Genomic DNA, 16,877 nt, shown 5'->3' on the forward strand with positions numbered 1-16,877 from the left:
CGGCTTGTACTGTTTTCCATCCGGTGTTATTAATTATTCAAACAAATACAGTATCTATGTGCATCACTGAAGCAAAAGCATATGTATTTTTCAGGCTAATACATCATTTGGAATTGATTCTATCCTATTTTTGTGCAATTCGCACATCCCAACAAACCAAGCTAATAAGTAATGATAATCTTACCTTAAACAGGCGTAATATATTGGCCACCATGATGGAAACAGAGCTGGAGGAGGCTCCAATAACACCTACAACCCTCTCAGGTTTGGTGATAATGGGCGCCCCCCCACCGAGACATTTGACATCTGTGCCGTCCTTCTCGATCAGAGCCTGCACGAAGGTGAGAGACTGCTCCAAGGCGTGAGTGTCCCTTGAGCAGGTGTCCAGGATTCGTGCTCCCAGTGTGATGTTGGGCAGTAGATTATTGTCATTATTGATGCGGTCAAGGGCAAAGAGCATGGCCTCCAGTCTATGTATACCCTTCTCCTTCTTCAGCTCCCCACACGGCTTTCCATCGTGCCCTCTGGCGTGTACTGGGAAGAGCCCACCTAAGGAGATATCCCCATCGATGCGAATAGAGTTCAAATGTGTGTGTCCTGGCCCTTTGGGTTTGGCCGCCTGAGCGGGCTTAAGGGAGGTGTAAAGAAGCAGCAGCAACAGAGGAGGAATCAGGCCGTTTCTTTGAGAGCCGGTCCGTTCCGGTCTACACACCAGGGGCTGAAACATGACCACAGCCCAAGCACACATCCACAATGTACAACCAAACCCAGCAATTGGAAAACAACAAAAGCCAGGTATTACTTTATGATGGCCAGAGGGTTAATTGCAGTACCTCTTGAAGCAGTTGGCACTGAAAAGGCTTGCTCTCATGCCTCTCCTTTCTCCCAGGCATTCAATTAATGTAGAATATGAGCTTGGCTCTTTCACAGGATGTAATCCTGTTCTAGTCTCCTCCCTCACTCTCTCACTCCATCTTCTGACCACAGTGGTGGGCAGCTGCTCTTGTGTTTGCTGTTATTCACAGACATGCCTATGGAGATCTTTCACTTGGGGCATTAAAAAGAACAAAGGTGAACGATAAGCTTTCTTTCTGTCTCTCCTTCCCTCTCTCTGTGTCTCTTTCCTCTCCACCTCAATCAGAAGTTTTTAATCTCCCCTGTTCCCCTGGGCAGGGATTTGGTATATGTCAGAGCCCTCAGGCCTGCTTAGGTCCACAGTCTTCAGAGTGAATTCCTGAAAGATGAAAAAGAGTAGAGAAGTGAGACATAGCACAGAGAAAACAGGAGCAAAAAAGCACAGGGATTTGTATTGGTCTAAGATTTTTAATACTTTTTTCTTCTTTTTTCTTAACCTTTTTACTGCAGTATTATACGGAAATTAAGAGACAGTTCTGGTCCAAAACTAATTTCTTTCTCTCACACAGCCTGCCTCCGTTTACCATTCTGCTTTCAGTGGGTTGCCATGGACTCTCAAGGTTGAGAGGGCTGCGAGTCTGATCCCACATGCTTCATTTTCACCTATCAACCATGTCAGCAACACATTCAGCCACAATCACAATGCTGTGACATTCTCAGACTATCATGTTTCCCATTTTCTCTGTCAATTTTCCATCAAACTGACAAATTCAAAAAGTACTGACATTTTTATGGTTCCACTAACATAAGACTGTGCTGACAGCATTGGTGGTAGTAATGAGGCTGCTGGTCTGTGGCAGTACTTTGCTCAGAAATTAGTATTTATCAGTCTATCAGCATTTCCACCATGTTATATACGTCTTCAAAGCTTATCATTAAAAATAAAAGAGTTTAAAGAAACGTCCAAGGGGCTGAATAAGCTTCTCATATAGAAGATTCCCCTTTGTGCCAAAAGAACCACTTCAGCATTACCTGGATATTTCTGCTTACAACAGGCAAAACCAAGTCCATATAGATTCAGTATAATATAACAAAATTCATATGTGGGCCTCAGTGTCACTTAAGTATTTCTAAGCAACAGGTTTATGGGCTGAGTTTGAAACTAACTATGAAGAGCCACTTTTATGTCCAACTTCTGTCTTAAAGGAGACAACGGATGTTGAATATGGAGCTGTCAGGGAGAAGGAAAACACGAGGACCACGGAGACGATTGATGGATAGAGTAAAAAAGAATATACGGAAGGCTGCTGTGACAGAGGAGGATGTTAGGGATAGGGTGAGATGGAGGCATATCATCTGCTGTGGTGAGCAGCCAAAAGAGGAAGATGGTGTACCTTAAAGGGGAACAATGTCATATTTCTTTTTATCCTTGGAGTGCATGAAAGCGAAGAAGCCATTTCTAGTTCCCTTCCCCCTCTCTTTAAACTACCTTTCTTCTGATTGGCTGCCCCTCACAAAATGAGATTTTTTTTTGACTAGCATGTGGGTGGCACGTCTGTGTTCACAGCTAGAGTTGTTTGCCTGAGAGAATCGTATCAGGTATATCTGCTCACACTGATATCATATAGATAGCTATAGATTAAAAAGAAGAGGGGAAAAATTGCTAAGCAGAACATTTAGAGCAGTCAACCAAAAACATGTAGAAACAGCACTCTGAGTCATTAAAACCTTATTTTCTTGTTATATCAAACTGCATTTGCTTTTTTGTTTTGCTGCTATGAGTGCTGTTAGATGATGTTACGAGATTCTTTGCAAATTCAGGTGTCGTAAACAAGCTCATTGGGTACATTTTAATGGAAATTTGAAGACGGATTTTTAATTTCTAAGTTGATTCCTGTGATGCACATCTACTCATCACTACACTGCACTATTATTTCTGCCCTCCTCCTTTTTCTGCCTGAGATAAAAAGTACACACATGCCAGACACACAAAATATGCCACTATAAACCATCTTGTATCTACACATCTACACCCTTCTCATTCCTGAAATTGTAATATCTTCTGAAGGAACAATCTCCCTGCACACAGTCACAAAATACAGCTGTAGACATTGGTTTTCCAGCAGAGTGGGTTGAGGCCTTGCATCGGGAACGGCGGAGATTCATTGAGAGCATATTGGAAGTGACAAGGTCCTTTGAATACACCCAACTATCTCCTACTGAGTGAGAAGTAATTTTTCAGAGTTGATTCACTGCAGGTCCACTTAAACTGCTGCAGGGCAGATGACAACTGGAAAGCCAGCCAACTCACCTTAGCCCCCATAACCAAACGCAAACCATGCAGCAGCACATCTGACATTAAAGCAAACACTAAGATTGAGGCAGGGAGTGCTGCTGCCAGCATAGCATGGTACAGATAGTCTTAAAAAAAAAAATACAGGTGTAAACATTGAACAGTTCAAATAAGAAACGGTTCTGCAAGGCTGCAGAGTTGAAGATAGATGTCATCAAACTTCTGCTTGAACAGAAGAAAAGCTGGTTGGGTGACAGCTCCCATGTCTTATTCAGACTGAAGAAAGCCAGCTAATCTGTAGAAGTAGCTCATGTGCAACTGAAGGAAGAAGATCTTATATCTCATAAGATTACATGAAGTATTATCTTGTTAATCAGCTTGTGTTGTCTTGTTACAGATTAATATCTTATAGTGTTTCATCTTTAGCCACAATGCAGACAATTCTTTCTGATATTTTAGAATCTCAGGGCATTCAGGGTGGGCTGTCTTAGAATTAATCATCTCAGAAGCAATCACCATTCAGCCAAAACTATAACTTCTGTTTTGATGAAGCATTGAGGTTACAACAGACCACTTGTCAGACTTCAATTCAGCACGATAAGTAGTGATGTAGAATCTCACAGAAAGCACAATCAGTGTTTTTACTGTGTGGCTTATAAAAACATCTGGAATATACTCCATGTAACGCACAAAATCTATGTTCTGCCTTTATTTTATGGAATTCTGCTGTTTTCATTTTCAGGAAAAAAAAAACGTACTGAATGAAAGTACAAAATGTGTACACATTCACAGATGAGCTCTTAATAGCATACCTCAAAAACCATACGAAGCACAAAACAACCAAAATGTTTACCAGCTAGAAAATGTCAAAGACAGCTGCAGGAATTACTGGAGATTCATATCAGAGAACAACCTTTCCTCAGGTGCAAAAGCATATTTCAGAGCAGACTATGTATTCATTTCAAAAGGCCATCAACCTTCAGGCAAATCAGTGTGTAATGTTAAACGGCCTTGCAAGCGACAGTGGAAGCAGTAACTCCTTAGTACTGATAAACCCAAAATGGTTAGCAATAATATATTTTCAAGAATTTCAACTTCTTGCATTAACCCTACACAAACAAGATGGTCAATTATATACACAGGGTTCAATTTAAAGAGAGTTCTAATGGAAATATTCTAAAAGAAAAAAGAAAAAAGAAAACAACAACAACAACAACAACAACAAATAATAATCTGACTTTAAGTGGGAACAGGAAGGAATGAGATGGTGCTGATTCACACTGTAATCTAAATTAGCCTATATACCATAAAATTAGTACTGCAATATCTGTTATCACAACTAGGCCTGGTTGCGGAAAACCATGTTATTTTTTCTGAGATATGATTATTAACAATCACAGGAGAGTTTTCGTCATTGAAGCTTTTTAAGAAACAGGAAATAGGCTGACAGATGAATGGCACATTTGTCTAGTTTGTCCTATCAGTCCCATACTCCCACTTTCTCCCGTTAGGCTCTTGAAATGGTCAGAATGATTTTCTCTGACAGCTACTTACCACTTTTCACACTGTTTTTTGAGCTCCTCATCATCTTGGCTGTCAGATTTGCTCCCTGTTCGCTTCTGCAGTAAAACGTATCAGATGAAGTCATGAAGTTGTTTTTAGCCATCAATAATCTAATTTATCTTTGCAAGGGATGAAGAGTCATGTCAGAAGTGGGTGTGGCCTAAAAGCAAAAACCTGTTGAAGTTAAAACTTGGCGTTGAAATGCCGACCACAAACAGCGTTTACCAAAATTTTCACTGTCAGTGCTGATAATTTAATTTAATGTACTCTCAATGGGAACAAAAGGGCATGAATTAACACACTAAAAGATGTTTTGTTATGACTGTGCCAAAAAGGTGTACTTTGATTTTAAAAAGCCAGGTTTCTATTAGAGATGGACCGATCCGATATTACGTATCGGTCCGATACTGACCTAAATTACTGGATCGGATGTCGGTGAGAAATAAAAAGTGTAATCCGATCCGAAGTATCACAAAATCACCTCACAAAACGCGCTTTTTGGCGTAACCCAGCTCAACACATCGGAGCAGTATGTGTCACGTGATAGAGCGGCTGTTGTCTGCCAGACCTGTGGTCTGGTGGAGCATTTGGAGCCTCGCTATGCTTCCAAACCGCAGCATTTCATCTTGGAAAAAACTATCCCAGAGAAGTAAAGCAAGTTCGTAAGTCATCTCTGAATGTTTGCATAGTATTTCCACGTTAAGCTTAACAACTGATATATGGAGCCACAGCTGGACTGGCCATCGGAGTTCCATATTGAGGTGAAAAGGAAGCGATTTGCCCCGTACTTCAGCTAGAATGAAAAAAAGACACAAAGCTGGAGTTATTCTGTCCTTGCTGCAAAGCTGACTCTTCTCTCATTCTCTCCCCCTCCCTCCCCTGTTGCTACTTTAACCGTGAAACTGATCAATGATCAGCTGGTCGGCTTTTTTCTCGCAAGTCCTGTCTTTCTTGTTTGTTTATCGCCCACTTTGCGCTAGAAAGAGGAGACCATCGGATAAACAACAGCAGCACGTTTAAGCTTGATAAGCTGTTGTTAGAACTGATTTAATATTAATTTCTAGTATCAGCTGCTGTTTGCTGGAGCCACAGCTGTAAAAGCTGCTGGTCATGATATCGGTTTGGATATGTGGTGAGAGGGAAACATGAAGATGAAACCAGGAGATGTCCTTACTGAATCATCAGAGCTGAACAGGTGATGGAGAAACAGGTTTACCTTTTAGGTGACATGAATGAGTTGAAGGGAAGTTATGAACTGTTTCTGAGAGACAAATAACACCACGATCCTTTTCTATGTTGCTGACAGCTGGTAACTGTGCAGGGGCGTGTCTAGCAAAGTTTTGCCAGGGGGCCAGGTAGGGCATTAACAGGGAAAGGGGGGCACAAAAATACTTTTCTTTGTTATTTCATTTAAAATGTCTAACTTTTAATAAATAATTATCTGGATCTTACAACCAAAGTTTTCATCTGATTAAATGTATAGAAATCCATTATTGTATATAGTAACTATTAAGTCTAATATATACTCTAGTAAGCTATAGTACTTTTTCCCTTGGGAAGGTACCATCTTTGCAGTCTGCAATTCTGTTGAAGAAAGATGTTGAATCAGTTTAATTATTGTAGAAAAATAATTGATTGCTGTGCATTTTTTTTTTTTTTTTTTTTTTTTTTTTTTTTTTTACACGTGCATTAAATTAAAGTTGATTACATCGATTAAGCATCATGAGGCAGAGGGTGGGGGGTGGTTCCCTATTTTTTTTTTTGCTGGGAGTTGGCAACCCTATTAGTTAGGTTGTTTAATATTTCTCCTAAGTACTCTTTAAAATACCAGAATAGGGAGGATGGTGCAGGTTTAAGTTTGTTAGATTGATCAGTGTAGCTGAACTATAAAATATTTTGGGTGCAGTGTATTTTTTGCATACAGGTATAACAGAATAGTTTTAGTGTTTTGTTTGTCAAACTTCAGTATGAACGTATACAAAATGCAGCAAGATTTTTATAAAAAAAAACAGTTGTATTGATTACAAAAATACACTATATCGGATTCATATCGGTATTGGCAGATATCCAAAATTATGATATCGGTATTGGACATAAAAAAGTGGTATCGTGCCATCTCTAGTTTCTACTCAGAAACACAGTCGCTGGCCATTTAAATTGCAGCTGCACATCAGCCGTCCTCTCTCATGAAGCAGAGGGTAAAGACAGAAAGAGACTCAGGTTGTAGACTTAAAAACTGAACTTCATTTTCAAAAAACCAAGAAGACTCACAATATTCTACCAGTGCCTGTCTGCTGTATTCTTGCTGATATCCTAGAGTAGATGGGGATGACAGAAATATATACACAGATTTGACGAGGTCAGGAAACATTAAGACCAATAATGTCACAGTGGTACGCTCTCCTTTGAAAACAAAAAAAATAAAAACAACCCGATGTTGAATATCTTGTTTTCACATTCAACCCCATCTTTTAGAACCTGATTTCCAGAAAGCTGTTTTGTATTCAAGCCAGTCTTGGAAATACTAAAGCCACTGGAAGAGATCTGCAACACACCAGACTTTGGTTACTGAGCGAAACAATGCTGAAGACAGCCTGCGTTCGCTTAAAAATAAATAAATAAAAGGTTTTCGCTTCGCTCGCCTCAACATGCCTACCCTTACAAATGCAATCCACCTGAGAAAAAATAAATAAATAAATAAGAGGTGTCCTCTTTGAAGCAGACAAATGTGTTCTGCAGATCTGCCCTTACTCCTTAAAATTCCCTCGTAATATTTATCACTTTACATTAGAAATCACACCGCTAGTGCAAGTATTTTACATTCTAATCAGTGCTGCGAAAGGAACATTATAAATATGAGCAAGGGTATAGCTGAGATAAATTATTATTTATTCTAAAACGATTATTCCCCTCTTTATCTTCAGAGACCTGAGCAGCTGCTGGATGGCCAAGTGAGCCAGGGAAAGTTTGAGAAATGCTGCAGCTCTCCTCTCACAGATGGGCAGGATGGGTTCTCTAATTGACACTCCAGCATGTTGATGCTGCACAGCAGATCAATAGGAAGGTAGAACTAGGCTGCCCTGAGGAAAATGAATGGAGAGAGGAGGGCTTAGCTGCACACAAGGAGTTGAGAGCTTGGAAGAGGCTGTCACTATGTTTCTAATGAAAGAAAAAAAATTACTGAAATAAGCCTTAAAAGGACATATTGATCGGGTGAATCAAACTTAAAAGTGGAATGGGGAAAATAATTATTTCTTGAACTGAAAAAGAAAAAAAATTGCCATACAATTGGTGCACAACGCTAGGGTGAGCTAGGCCATCTGTCATTGAGCTGATTTTTAGCACCACAATACAGTAATTCCAGTACTGTTACAACAGAAAACACAGTGATTATTTTTACCTGCATCTACTGTCTTCTTGTATATTATAGAGTTCAGTTTTGTACTGGATTTGCTTTTTTAGTCAATGAGTGTTTAGTGTTGCATCGAGCACATTTGTTCTCACTAATTATAAACTCATCAGAAATATTTTAATGGAGACATTCATCAAAAATAATTTATGACTCATCGTGTTATATAACAGCAAATTTGATTCTCTTTAAAGAAAAACCTTATTTCTTAGTGCCCCAAACTTTGGAACTATAAAGCATAACCATTAATGCGCTCAAAACAATGCAAAATCTTTTGTTACACAGGTTTCAGACAGGGAATTTATTGAGAAGTATAGACACAATTCCAGCTCTGCACAAAGTTACTACTAAAGTATATTTGCATAATATTGATAATACAAATCTTCAAGCCTTCAAACGCCTCCATGCAGAACTACAAAACGGGTCTTGATGACAAGAGTTTTTATTGCCAGCTGTCAAACTATGCATCTAAGACAAAGAGCAATCTTCATGTTCGTTTGTGTCATCCTTTACAATAGAGAGAAGCCTCATTCAGATCTGTGCAGCCTGAATGTGAGGTTTATTCTCTCTTGAGTGTGTCAAGTTTCTAAGCAGCAGTGCCTCAGCCAAGCCATGCAGTTAATACTGACAGCTTCCAATATAGGTGTTAGTTTGCCTAATTAGAAAAAAACAGAAAAGTTTGGCTCAATCTGCCTTCATACTTATTCCAGTTTACCATAATTATTGTTTACAAAAGTGGCCCAAGGTATAAATACTCCTGAAGAGTCAGGATGCACAATTTCCACAGTAATTATTCAAACAGCTTTTTACCTACTGATATCATCTTTTCAATTCTCAGAGAAAAAAAAAATCAGCAGGGAGTGTGTATATTGCAAAAATAATTAGAGTATCAGTCAGGGTTGGCCGAAATGTTGAAATTTTCCAGCCGGCCACTGTCAGCCCAGAAGCATGCATCTGCAAATATTTCTCGAGATGTATATGTGTGTGTGTGAAGCAAAACACCCCACTCTAACTGCATGCACATGCATGCTCTCATCTAAAAAGAATAAAATACTATGTGCGACAGATTTGTTTTAAATTGTAAAAACCGCAAAGCCAAAAACAATACATATACCCTAAAAACCCATCAGATAAAGGATTCCTTTTAGTCTCCGAATGAAAGAATTACAGCTTTATATACAGTTTGCTGTTTAAATGATTAGATTGGACAAGCTGTGAGCTCAGAAATGCAGTGGAAACTTCATAAATCATTATAAGGTAGCTAGCTTGCTTTGCCTTGGCTCTTGGATAGCGTGTGAGCTCAGAAATCCATCAGAGACAGGAGAGGCGACTTCTACACTGGTGCTTCGCTTTATAGTACTTAGCATCTGCCAAACAATGTCAGGTCTCCAGACTCTAAATTCTCTAATCTTATATGAGGAGAATATTTATCAGTGTCTGTCTACAACGCTCTAGTTCAACACAACAAAGAAAAAAGACTTCAAATTATGGCACAATTTGGCAGTTGTGCTACTTGTAGAAAGGGGCAGACTACTGAATTAGCAAAAATAAAATGACAAAAAGAATTCTAAAGAAAAATAAATTCTTTGAACAGCAAGTTTCTTTTTTCTTTTTAAAATCTTTCTTGGTTTTTCCACCAGACTTCTATTTGCAGAATCCTGCACAAAACTCCCCTCTTCAGTTCTGGCAAACCAATCATTACTGGCTGATGAAAAATGCATCACTACCAGTGCACTTCTGTGTCACTGTCTGCACAGACATTGTTTGAACTTGTTTGGCAAGGACCTGAATGTAAGATGTTGTCTCCTTACATGTAAAACTGCAGCTTTGTTTACCAGTTATGATTTAAAGTAGGATGTGACTGTGTAAAAATATTCAAACTGTTTAGGTACTATGTGTGAGGTTTTATTGGGGACTTTGTTTAAATGCATGTGAGATGGAGCTGGGCTCTAATTTGAATTTGACCTTCATGTTGATTCTGCATTGTGACTTTCAGACATGATTTCTCAAAAGAAGACATGGTGACCTTATTATTACCTACTCTGGTCAGTGGTTTTAAATCAGCACATATATGCAAATAATTTTTCACCACCTCCCCACCATTAATAATTGAGCCTACTGTTCGTTCACAAACTCACAAGTTCTCATGCAATTTAAATTCCATCTAGAGTGAAACCTTTGCTTTTTAAAGTTTCATAGTTTTTCCCCCCTTCAGTTCCATTTTATCAGCTCAGTATGAAGCTCAGCTTTTGTGTGAAAATGGAAGAAGTCAAAAATGTTACCACCAATAAATAGAGAAGACATGAAGGAATAAATTAAAGCTATCAAAAGAGCTACACCCTGCAAAGCCCACTGATTGGCTGCTGTAATGAAAGATAACGGTAGATACTGCTGTTCCCTTCAGGGTCCAATTTCTAACCTGTGTCTATTTACATTTTGGTAACATTACAAGCAAGAAAAATTAGTAATTAGTGGGTCCCATTTGTAATGTACCAAAGCTGTACAAATAACTATCATTGGATTTCTGTGTTAATGAAGAAAGATGGGTTCTAGAGGGTCATTCCAAGTGGATTCATGAACCTTTACTCATGTTTGTTTGTTTGTTTTGTTCTCCTGAATCTCATTTTAAAATCCTGAGCAGAACGGTAATTTTAATTTACTTAATCCACAGGGATTATTTTATCCCCCCCATGTCCCACACTAATGGTAATCCCATCCAAATGGGGCTTGTGAATATCTAACTAGAGTCATTGAAATATCACACCGTTATCCCAAGTTGTAAACATTATCATAGCCTTTCAAAAAGAGAGAGAAAAGCAAATCAGTGCATGTTTTTTGCTGATAAATAACAGTAAATGATTTGTCTAGTAATCATCTGATCACCTAATCCGCTGCTACATACTACATGTTGCTGAAAAATGAATCAATTAACTTGTTACACTGATGGAATAATGTCCAGTATTATGTATGGATTTGGTACATCACTACCAAAGTGGTCCAATGGGAAAAACAATTTTACAGACAGGAAAATGACTGAAATGATCCCAATTTCTTTCCCTCGACATCTGATGTGTTTTGTCACTGTTAGATATAAAGAGAGATGGGAGCTGGGAGCTTGAATATTTTATCTCCGGGGCGCATTAATTACAGAAACAGCAAAATGCAGTTGACAGTTGTGATTTATTTAGAACCCTGAGATATGTGGTAAATCTTGCTAAGACATGATATTATGCAATAGCTGACTGTGGCCGTTTGATTTCCCTTCGCTGAGAACCCTCAGGAAACCAGGGTGTAATTTATCTCTTGAAATATCAACTTTATGACAACCGCACCAGAGAGCCGCTCCATTTCTGTGCCAGCTACAGAAATTTTAGAACATGCAAACAAGGCTTATTAACACGAGGCCATCGCTGTGTTTTCCCCAAACACAGCGAATGTAATGTGTTGTTTTGGAGATCCTGGAAGACATTTGGAAGTCAAAGTTGAAAACAGAGGGGGGGAGAAGAAGTGGGCCATCCCTAAATTTTTTTGTTTACTTGCGCTGGATGTTTTTCGGTGCAGGCTAATGGAGGGCTAAAGGCCACTGAGCCACATCTAGCAAGAGATAAATGGACTGAAATGTGAGAAGAAGCCCTGATTCTCCTATCCCAGAAGACTGGTGGGAGAAATATAATGCTGCTTGAATAAGTTGAAGACGCTATGCGAAAGGGAGAAATTGTTGACTTCCTGTTCACTGACTGACTGATTCAATGACTATTATCTTGCTCTAACAATGAAATATACACCTCCACAATCCTCAAATTCTCACCCTTATGGTTCACAGTGTCTTATCCTCCAATACATTCTTTAGCCTCTCGTCTTAGGAAAAAAAAACAGGGGGGCCAGGTCTACTTAGTATTCATCACCATTATATTTCCCTATAAAGCTTTCAGTTCCTACCAGCCATCACATGCATACCTGGGGGCCTGAACTGAATACGATTCAGAAGGCAGGCTTGAATCTTGAATCTACAGGTTAAAATATATCCAAACACCTTGGTCTCTCAAAGCCTCTGGCACTGAAGGCTGCTCATTCTTACGCACTATGTGAGCCTGGTTAATGGCCCAGTAAAAAGATGGTATGAGGTGAACCATCTCCAGCCTCCTGTTGACACTAAGCGGCTCTTGGTAATGATGCCTACCATACTTCATCTTGTGGGTCAAATACACTCTCTTTTCAACTTTGTATTTTAGACTATAATGTACCAAAGCTTCGTATTTACAGAGTGTGAATGCAAAAAGAGACTATAGAGCATGTCCTAGAAAGTGTGTGTGTGTGTGTGCGTGAGAATAGCATGGGGGTGGTGGGGTCACAGTCAATACTGAAGGCAGGTACTTCTCAGACACACTGATTGATTTACTGTATCTGTTGGGCTAGACCTGCCTGCCTGTCAGGATTAAGGAATTATGTCTTATCAAACCTGTTCCCCTGACAGACCCAATTCCAGCTGAATCACTTGAAGCAGCAACATATGGAAAACTAGGGCATATCTGTAAGAATGAGTGGTTTGCAAGTATAGTGTCTGCTCGTTAGATTTTTCAAGATAATGGGAACAAAGCGATGTGCAGTCACACAAACTATAAGGGCACGAGATACAGCCTCTGTTCAGTTCATCTGGTCTTAAGTCTGTTTGCCTAATCCAAATCCTATCAGGTCTCTTTACATAAATTGCAAGAGAAAGAGAAAAATGCAACACATATTTCAAGCAGAGCCATCACCTTCTATCCCCCAGAGAAAACTGTATGAACAATTTTAATCTATAGCAGCTAATACAAAATACATAAGGCCCAGGGACTCTAGAGAGTAAAAGCCTGAATCGGAAGGCCTCCCTTCTGAGTACAAGCTCATAATCTCCACCACATGCAGCGTGAGAAACGTAGTCTTTCAGTGTATCTCAGAGAAGATGGCTGATTATGTGAAAATTTAAGTCTCTGCACCTCATGCTTTCTTGGGAACACATAAGTAGACCTGCAAACAAGCAAAAAACACAGAGTCAACAGGGGACAAGCTAACAAAGAGCACCATATATCCCCAATGTTAACAACAGGACAGTGTTTCTACTGTAATTTCTGCAACACAGCACAAAATAAGCTGGAAGGAAGAGACTGCACAACCAACAGTAAAATCTATCCTCAGTTCAGCTTTCACAACCTTGCTTTATTACAGCTTTCCTGAATTGTTAAAACACTAACTCGCATTTTCTGAAGCAAATTCTCAGTGTCCTAAACGAATCAATCTGTCTTTTGGCAAAACGTTAAACTGTTTTCACCTAATTAGGTGCAATTTGCAGTTCTCCTTTAACCTTTTTGTAAAACTCTAAGTACATCCCCACTCACTAAAACACATTCTGCACAGTGGTTCCGTTATGACGCATAATGGTAACCACAGGAAGCAAAAGTTAAACTACAGCACAGATGCCATTTCTTAAACACCGAATTGTTCGCACTTGTTGCTAAGGATGATAAACCTGAAGCCCGAAACTGAGGCAGTTCAGAACCCACAGCCAGCAATGGTGAGCTGAATGTTGAAAATATCAGTGGATGGAAACTAACTGTGAGGTAGAGGAGAAAGAGCAAAATCATTTCAGTAATTTCAGAAGAAATTTGACCCGCTGCAACAGACCACATTTGTAAAGTAATAGAAGAACTGTTTAGTATGAGACTATATTTCTCACACTATGATTTACTCATAAGAAAAAGAAACGTACTCATCGGTCACTGGTATGCCTGTTCAACTGCTCATTAAAATATCTATTCAGTTAAATACATGGCAGCAACTCAATGCATTTAGGCACCCAGGTGTGGTCAAGATGACTTGCTAACGCTCAAACCAAGCATGAGAAAGGTGATTTATGTGACTTTGAAGTTGGCATGATTGTTGGCGCCAGACAGGTTGTTTTCAGTCTTTCAGGAAATGCATAACCATCTCCAGTGTTTACAGAGAATGCTTTGAAAAAGTGAACATTTCCAGTGAGAGGCAGCTCTCTGGGCAGAAATTCCTTGTTGATGCCAGAGGTATCAGAGTAGAATGTCCAGTCTGCTTCAAGCTGACGGAGAGGAAACAGTAACTCAAATAACCACTGAACACAAAACACATTGAAGAAACTGTTGAAGCAGATGGGGTACAGTAGAGGAAGACCCCAGTAGGTGCCACTCCTGGCAGTTCAAAACAACAAACAGAGGCTAAAATTTGGACAGACTGACCAACACTGAATAATGGAAGATTGACAAAACGTTGCCTGGTCTGATGAGTCTTGATTTCCTCACAAACATTTAGGTAGCAGAGTCAAAATTTGGCATAAACATAAAAGCATGGATGATGCCTTGTATCAGTAGTTCAGGCTGGCGATCGTGAATTGGTGTCTGGGATATTTTCTTGGCACACTTTGGACCCCTTAGTACCAATTAAGCACTGTTGAAACTGGTTTTGTGTTTAAAGTTTTGAGAAAATGAAAGAAATGAATTATGTTAAATGTTCAAATTAAAAATATTATCAATACAGTTTTTAGAAATAAGTGTGTGTTGTTTGTTTGTTTTTAAACTAAATTTCAACTTATTTTGGACTTTCGGATGAAAAGCTGCCCAATTTCCTGATCACGTAAATGCAAAACAATCTTTCCATAAATAGTAAAATAACAGCTTCAGTCATTATAAATGCTTAAACAGCAGCCTAAATCCTCAATGTATAACCAACCATAATTTAGCCATGCTCTTTTCATCCATGTCCAGCATTGTTCGGGTAATTTTCAATACAGTAAACCCAATTTACAGCATCTTAAAAGCAAAGCAAAGATGAAATAATATGAAAATGACGCACTGAAGAGGTGATCTGACCACTCATTCATCCACCTTAATGAGCTCCATCCTGGAGCTTTGTGGGTCTGCATGCACACAGCACTGTCAGCATGTAGCCTTCTGTCAGCCTCTGTACACCTGACTGTTAACAAATCCAGCCCAACAAGGGAACTGCACAATTAAGCAATGCAAGCTGCACAGCACTAACAACAGCCCACTTTATACACAGCGCTACACTAGGCTGCCATCAGTAAATCCAACAAACAAAAACGAAAAAAGACAATGACTCACCGATTATTTTATTGGAAAGACTCACCAGGTACCTTAAGAGAAAACATTCTTTTTTTTTTCCTATTTCCTTCTCTGCCTTCTTAGATCCGGATTTGAAGTACCCAGAGTTGATGGGTCAATGAATGCAACTTAAGAAAATAATTTTAGGAAGCAGCCCAGACCTGAATGCTAAAAGAAAAATGAAGCCATCAACCTCCCTAGTGCTGCAGCCTGGCATTAAGCAAACATATAAAGTTAGGTAGCCTTAAGCTTTGATTCTATCTTTTGTAACTTTCCATTTAATTTACCATAATTAGCTTGCTTGAACTCACTACATTTGCTTCGCTTTTTATTTTAGGTTCACGGTTTCAGCTGTAATTGGAAAAATGTGTTTTTAATTAAAATGTGCACCTGGCTTCTTTTGGCTTGACTGCACTGTTTTAAATAGCCGTGAATGGGTATTAAATGTGGGTTGCTGTAGAGGGCGCTCTTTCCCCCAAACAGAAATCAATAACATTTAGAAAAGGGCAAAGAGGCAGTTTTTTGTTTTGTTTTGTTTTGTTTTTTTATATAGGCATTAAACTCTGCAAGTAGGAGTGAAACTAAAGCACCATTTTTTGTCTTAGTTTGCTACTTCCTTATCTTTACTGATGTTGTATACATGGCATGTGTTATTTTTCTTACACTCTTGCATGCCATTGTGATTTTTCAGCAGCCTCTTCTTCATGATCTTATCTTATATCTTATCTTTAATGCTTATTGTTAAGATTTTTCTTGTCCCCTAATAGCAAAGAGTCATACAGCTGCGCACTCTTCAGAAGCAAACTATATTTTTACGTTAATAAGAGTAATTAGTTAGGAGTCAACTTTTTTTTTCACTTTGAGTGAAATGACTGGACAATGCTGACACGTGTCCAGAACCATAATGAAATTTCTACCCTTTTGTTTACACGTTCTTCTTTTCAGTTTAATTCTGGTTTATTTATATTGTGCCAAATCACAGCAACGGACGCCTCAAGGCGCTTTGTACCGTGAGACCCTGCAGTAAGGTATTGTATTGTGCCTTTGGGTATGCAACACAGGATTATAGCTAAATAAATGAGAAAATGAGTCTTGTTTCGTGCACATTGATAGTGTCCACACAAAACATGTAATTGTTCTCTGTGTCTAATTCGAATCAATTTTACACTTGCTCTGTCAGACTAGAATTCATCACCACGATCCCATTGATGCAGCCATCCTCCTTTTCTGAATGTCCACTGACCAGTGCTCATCAATTTGCAAACCTCTAATTTTGAAATCACAGACCCTCTCGTATGTAATGGCTACCGTGAAAATGTGTCTGTTTTTGTTTGTAGTCTTGATGGCTAATTTTAAGCATCTTTTCATCATGCGTACAGACAAGCTTTTTTATGCATACTTACTATATTTATGCTTTCAGCATGAGATTGAACACCCGTTCACTAACCTGAAAAGACACCTTTCACTATGACCCATCTTCTCTGACTTTCTTTGATGATGTGAGTGTGAATTTTATTTTTCTGTTTTTCAGGAACAGAGTTCCCATTATCCAAATGCTTGTATGAATTAAAAGCAAACATTCTCTGTAGTGCAACAGCCTGCAGGTCCTTTGAGACCTGCAGCAGATGTTGAC

At 39.0% G+C, this 16,877-nt stretch overlaps 1 protein-coding gene across 1 annotated transcript in view; it reads right to left on the reverse strand.

Moving 5' to 3' along the window:
* Window positions 1-16,877, reverse strand: part of LOC134627455 (metabotropic glutamate receptor 4-like) — a 190,832-nt gene that overhangs the window by 152,179 nt on the left and 21,776 nt on the right. The window contains exon 2 of the mRNA XM_063473539.1: window positions 185-1,234. Within this exon, the coding sequence (XP_063329609.1) occupies window positions 185-748 (564 nt within the window). The 5' untranslated portion in view covers window positions 749-1,234. The remainder of the gene's footprint in view (window positions 1-184; window positions 1,235-16,877) is intronic.

The sequence above is a fragment of the Pelmatolapia mariae genome, linkage group LG5, assembly GCF_036321145.2.
Source record: "Pelmatolapia mariae isolate MD_Pm_ZW linkage group LG5, Pm_UMD_F_2, whole genome shotgun sequence".
NCBI classification, from domain to species: Eukaryota; Metazoa; Chordata; class Actinopteri; order Cichliformes; family Cichlidae; genus Pelmatolapia; species Pelmatolapia mariae.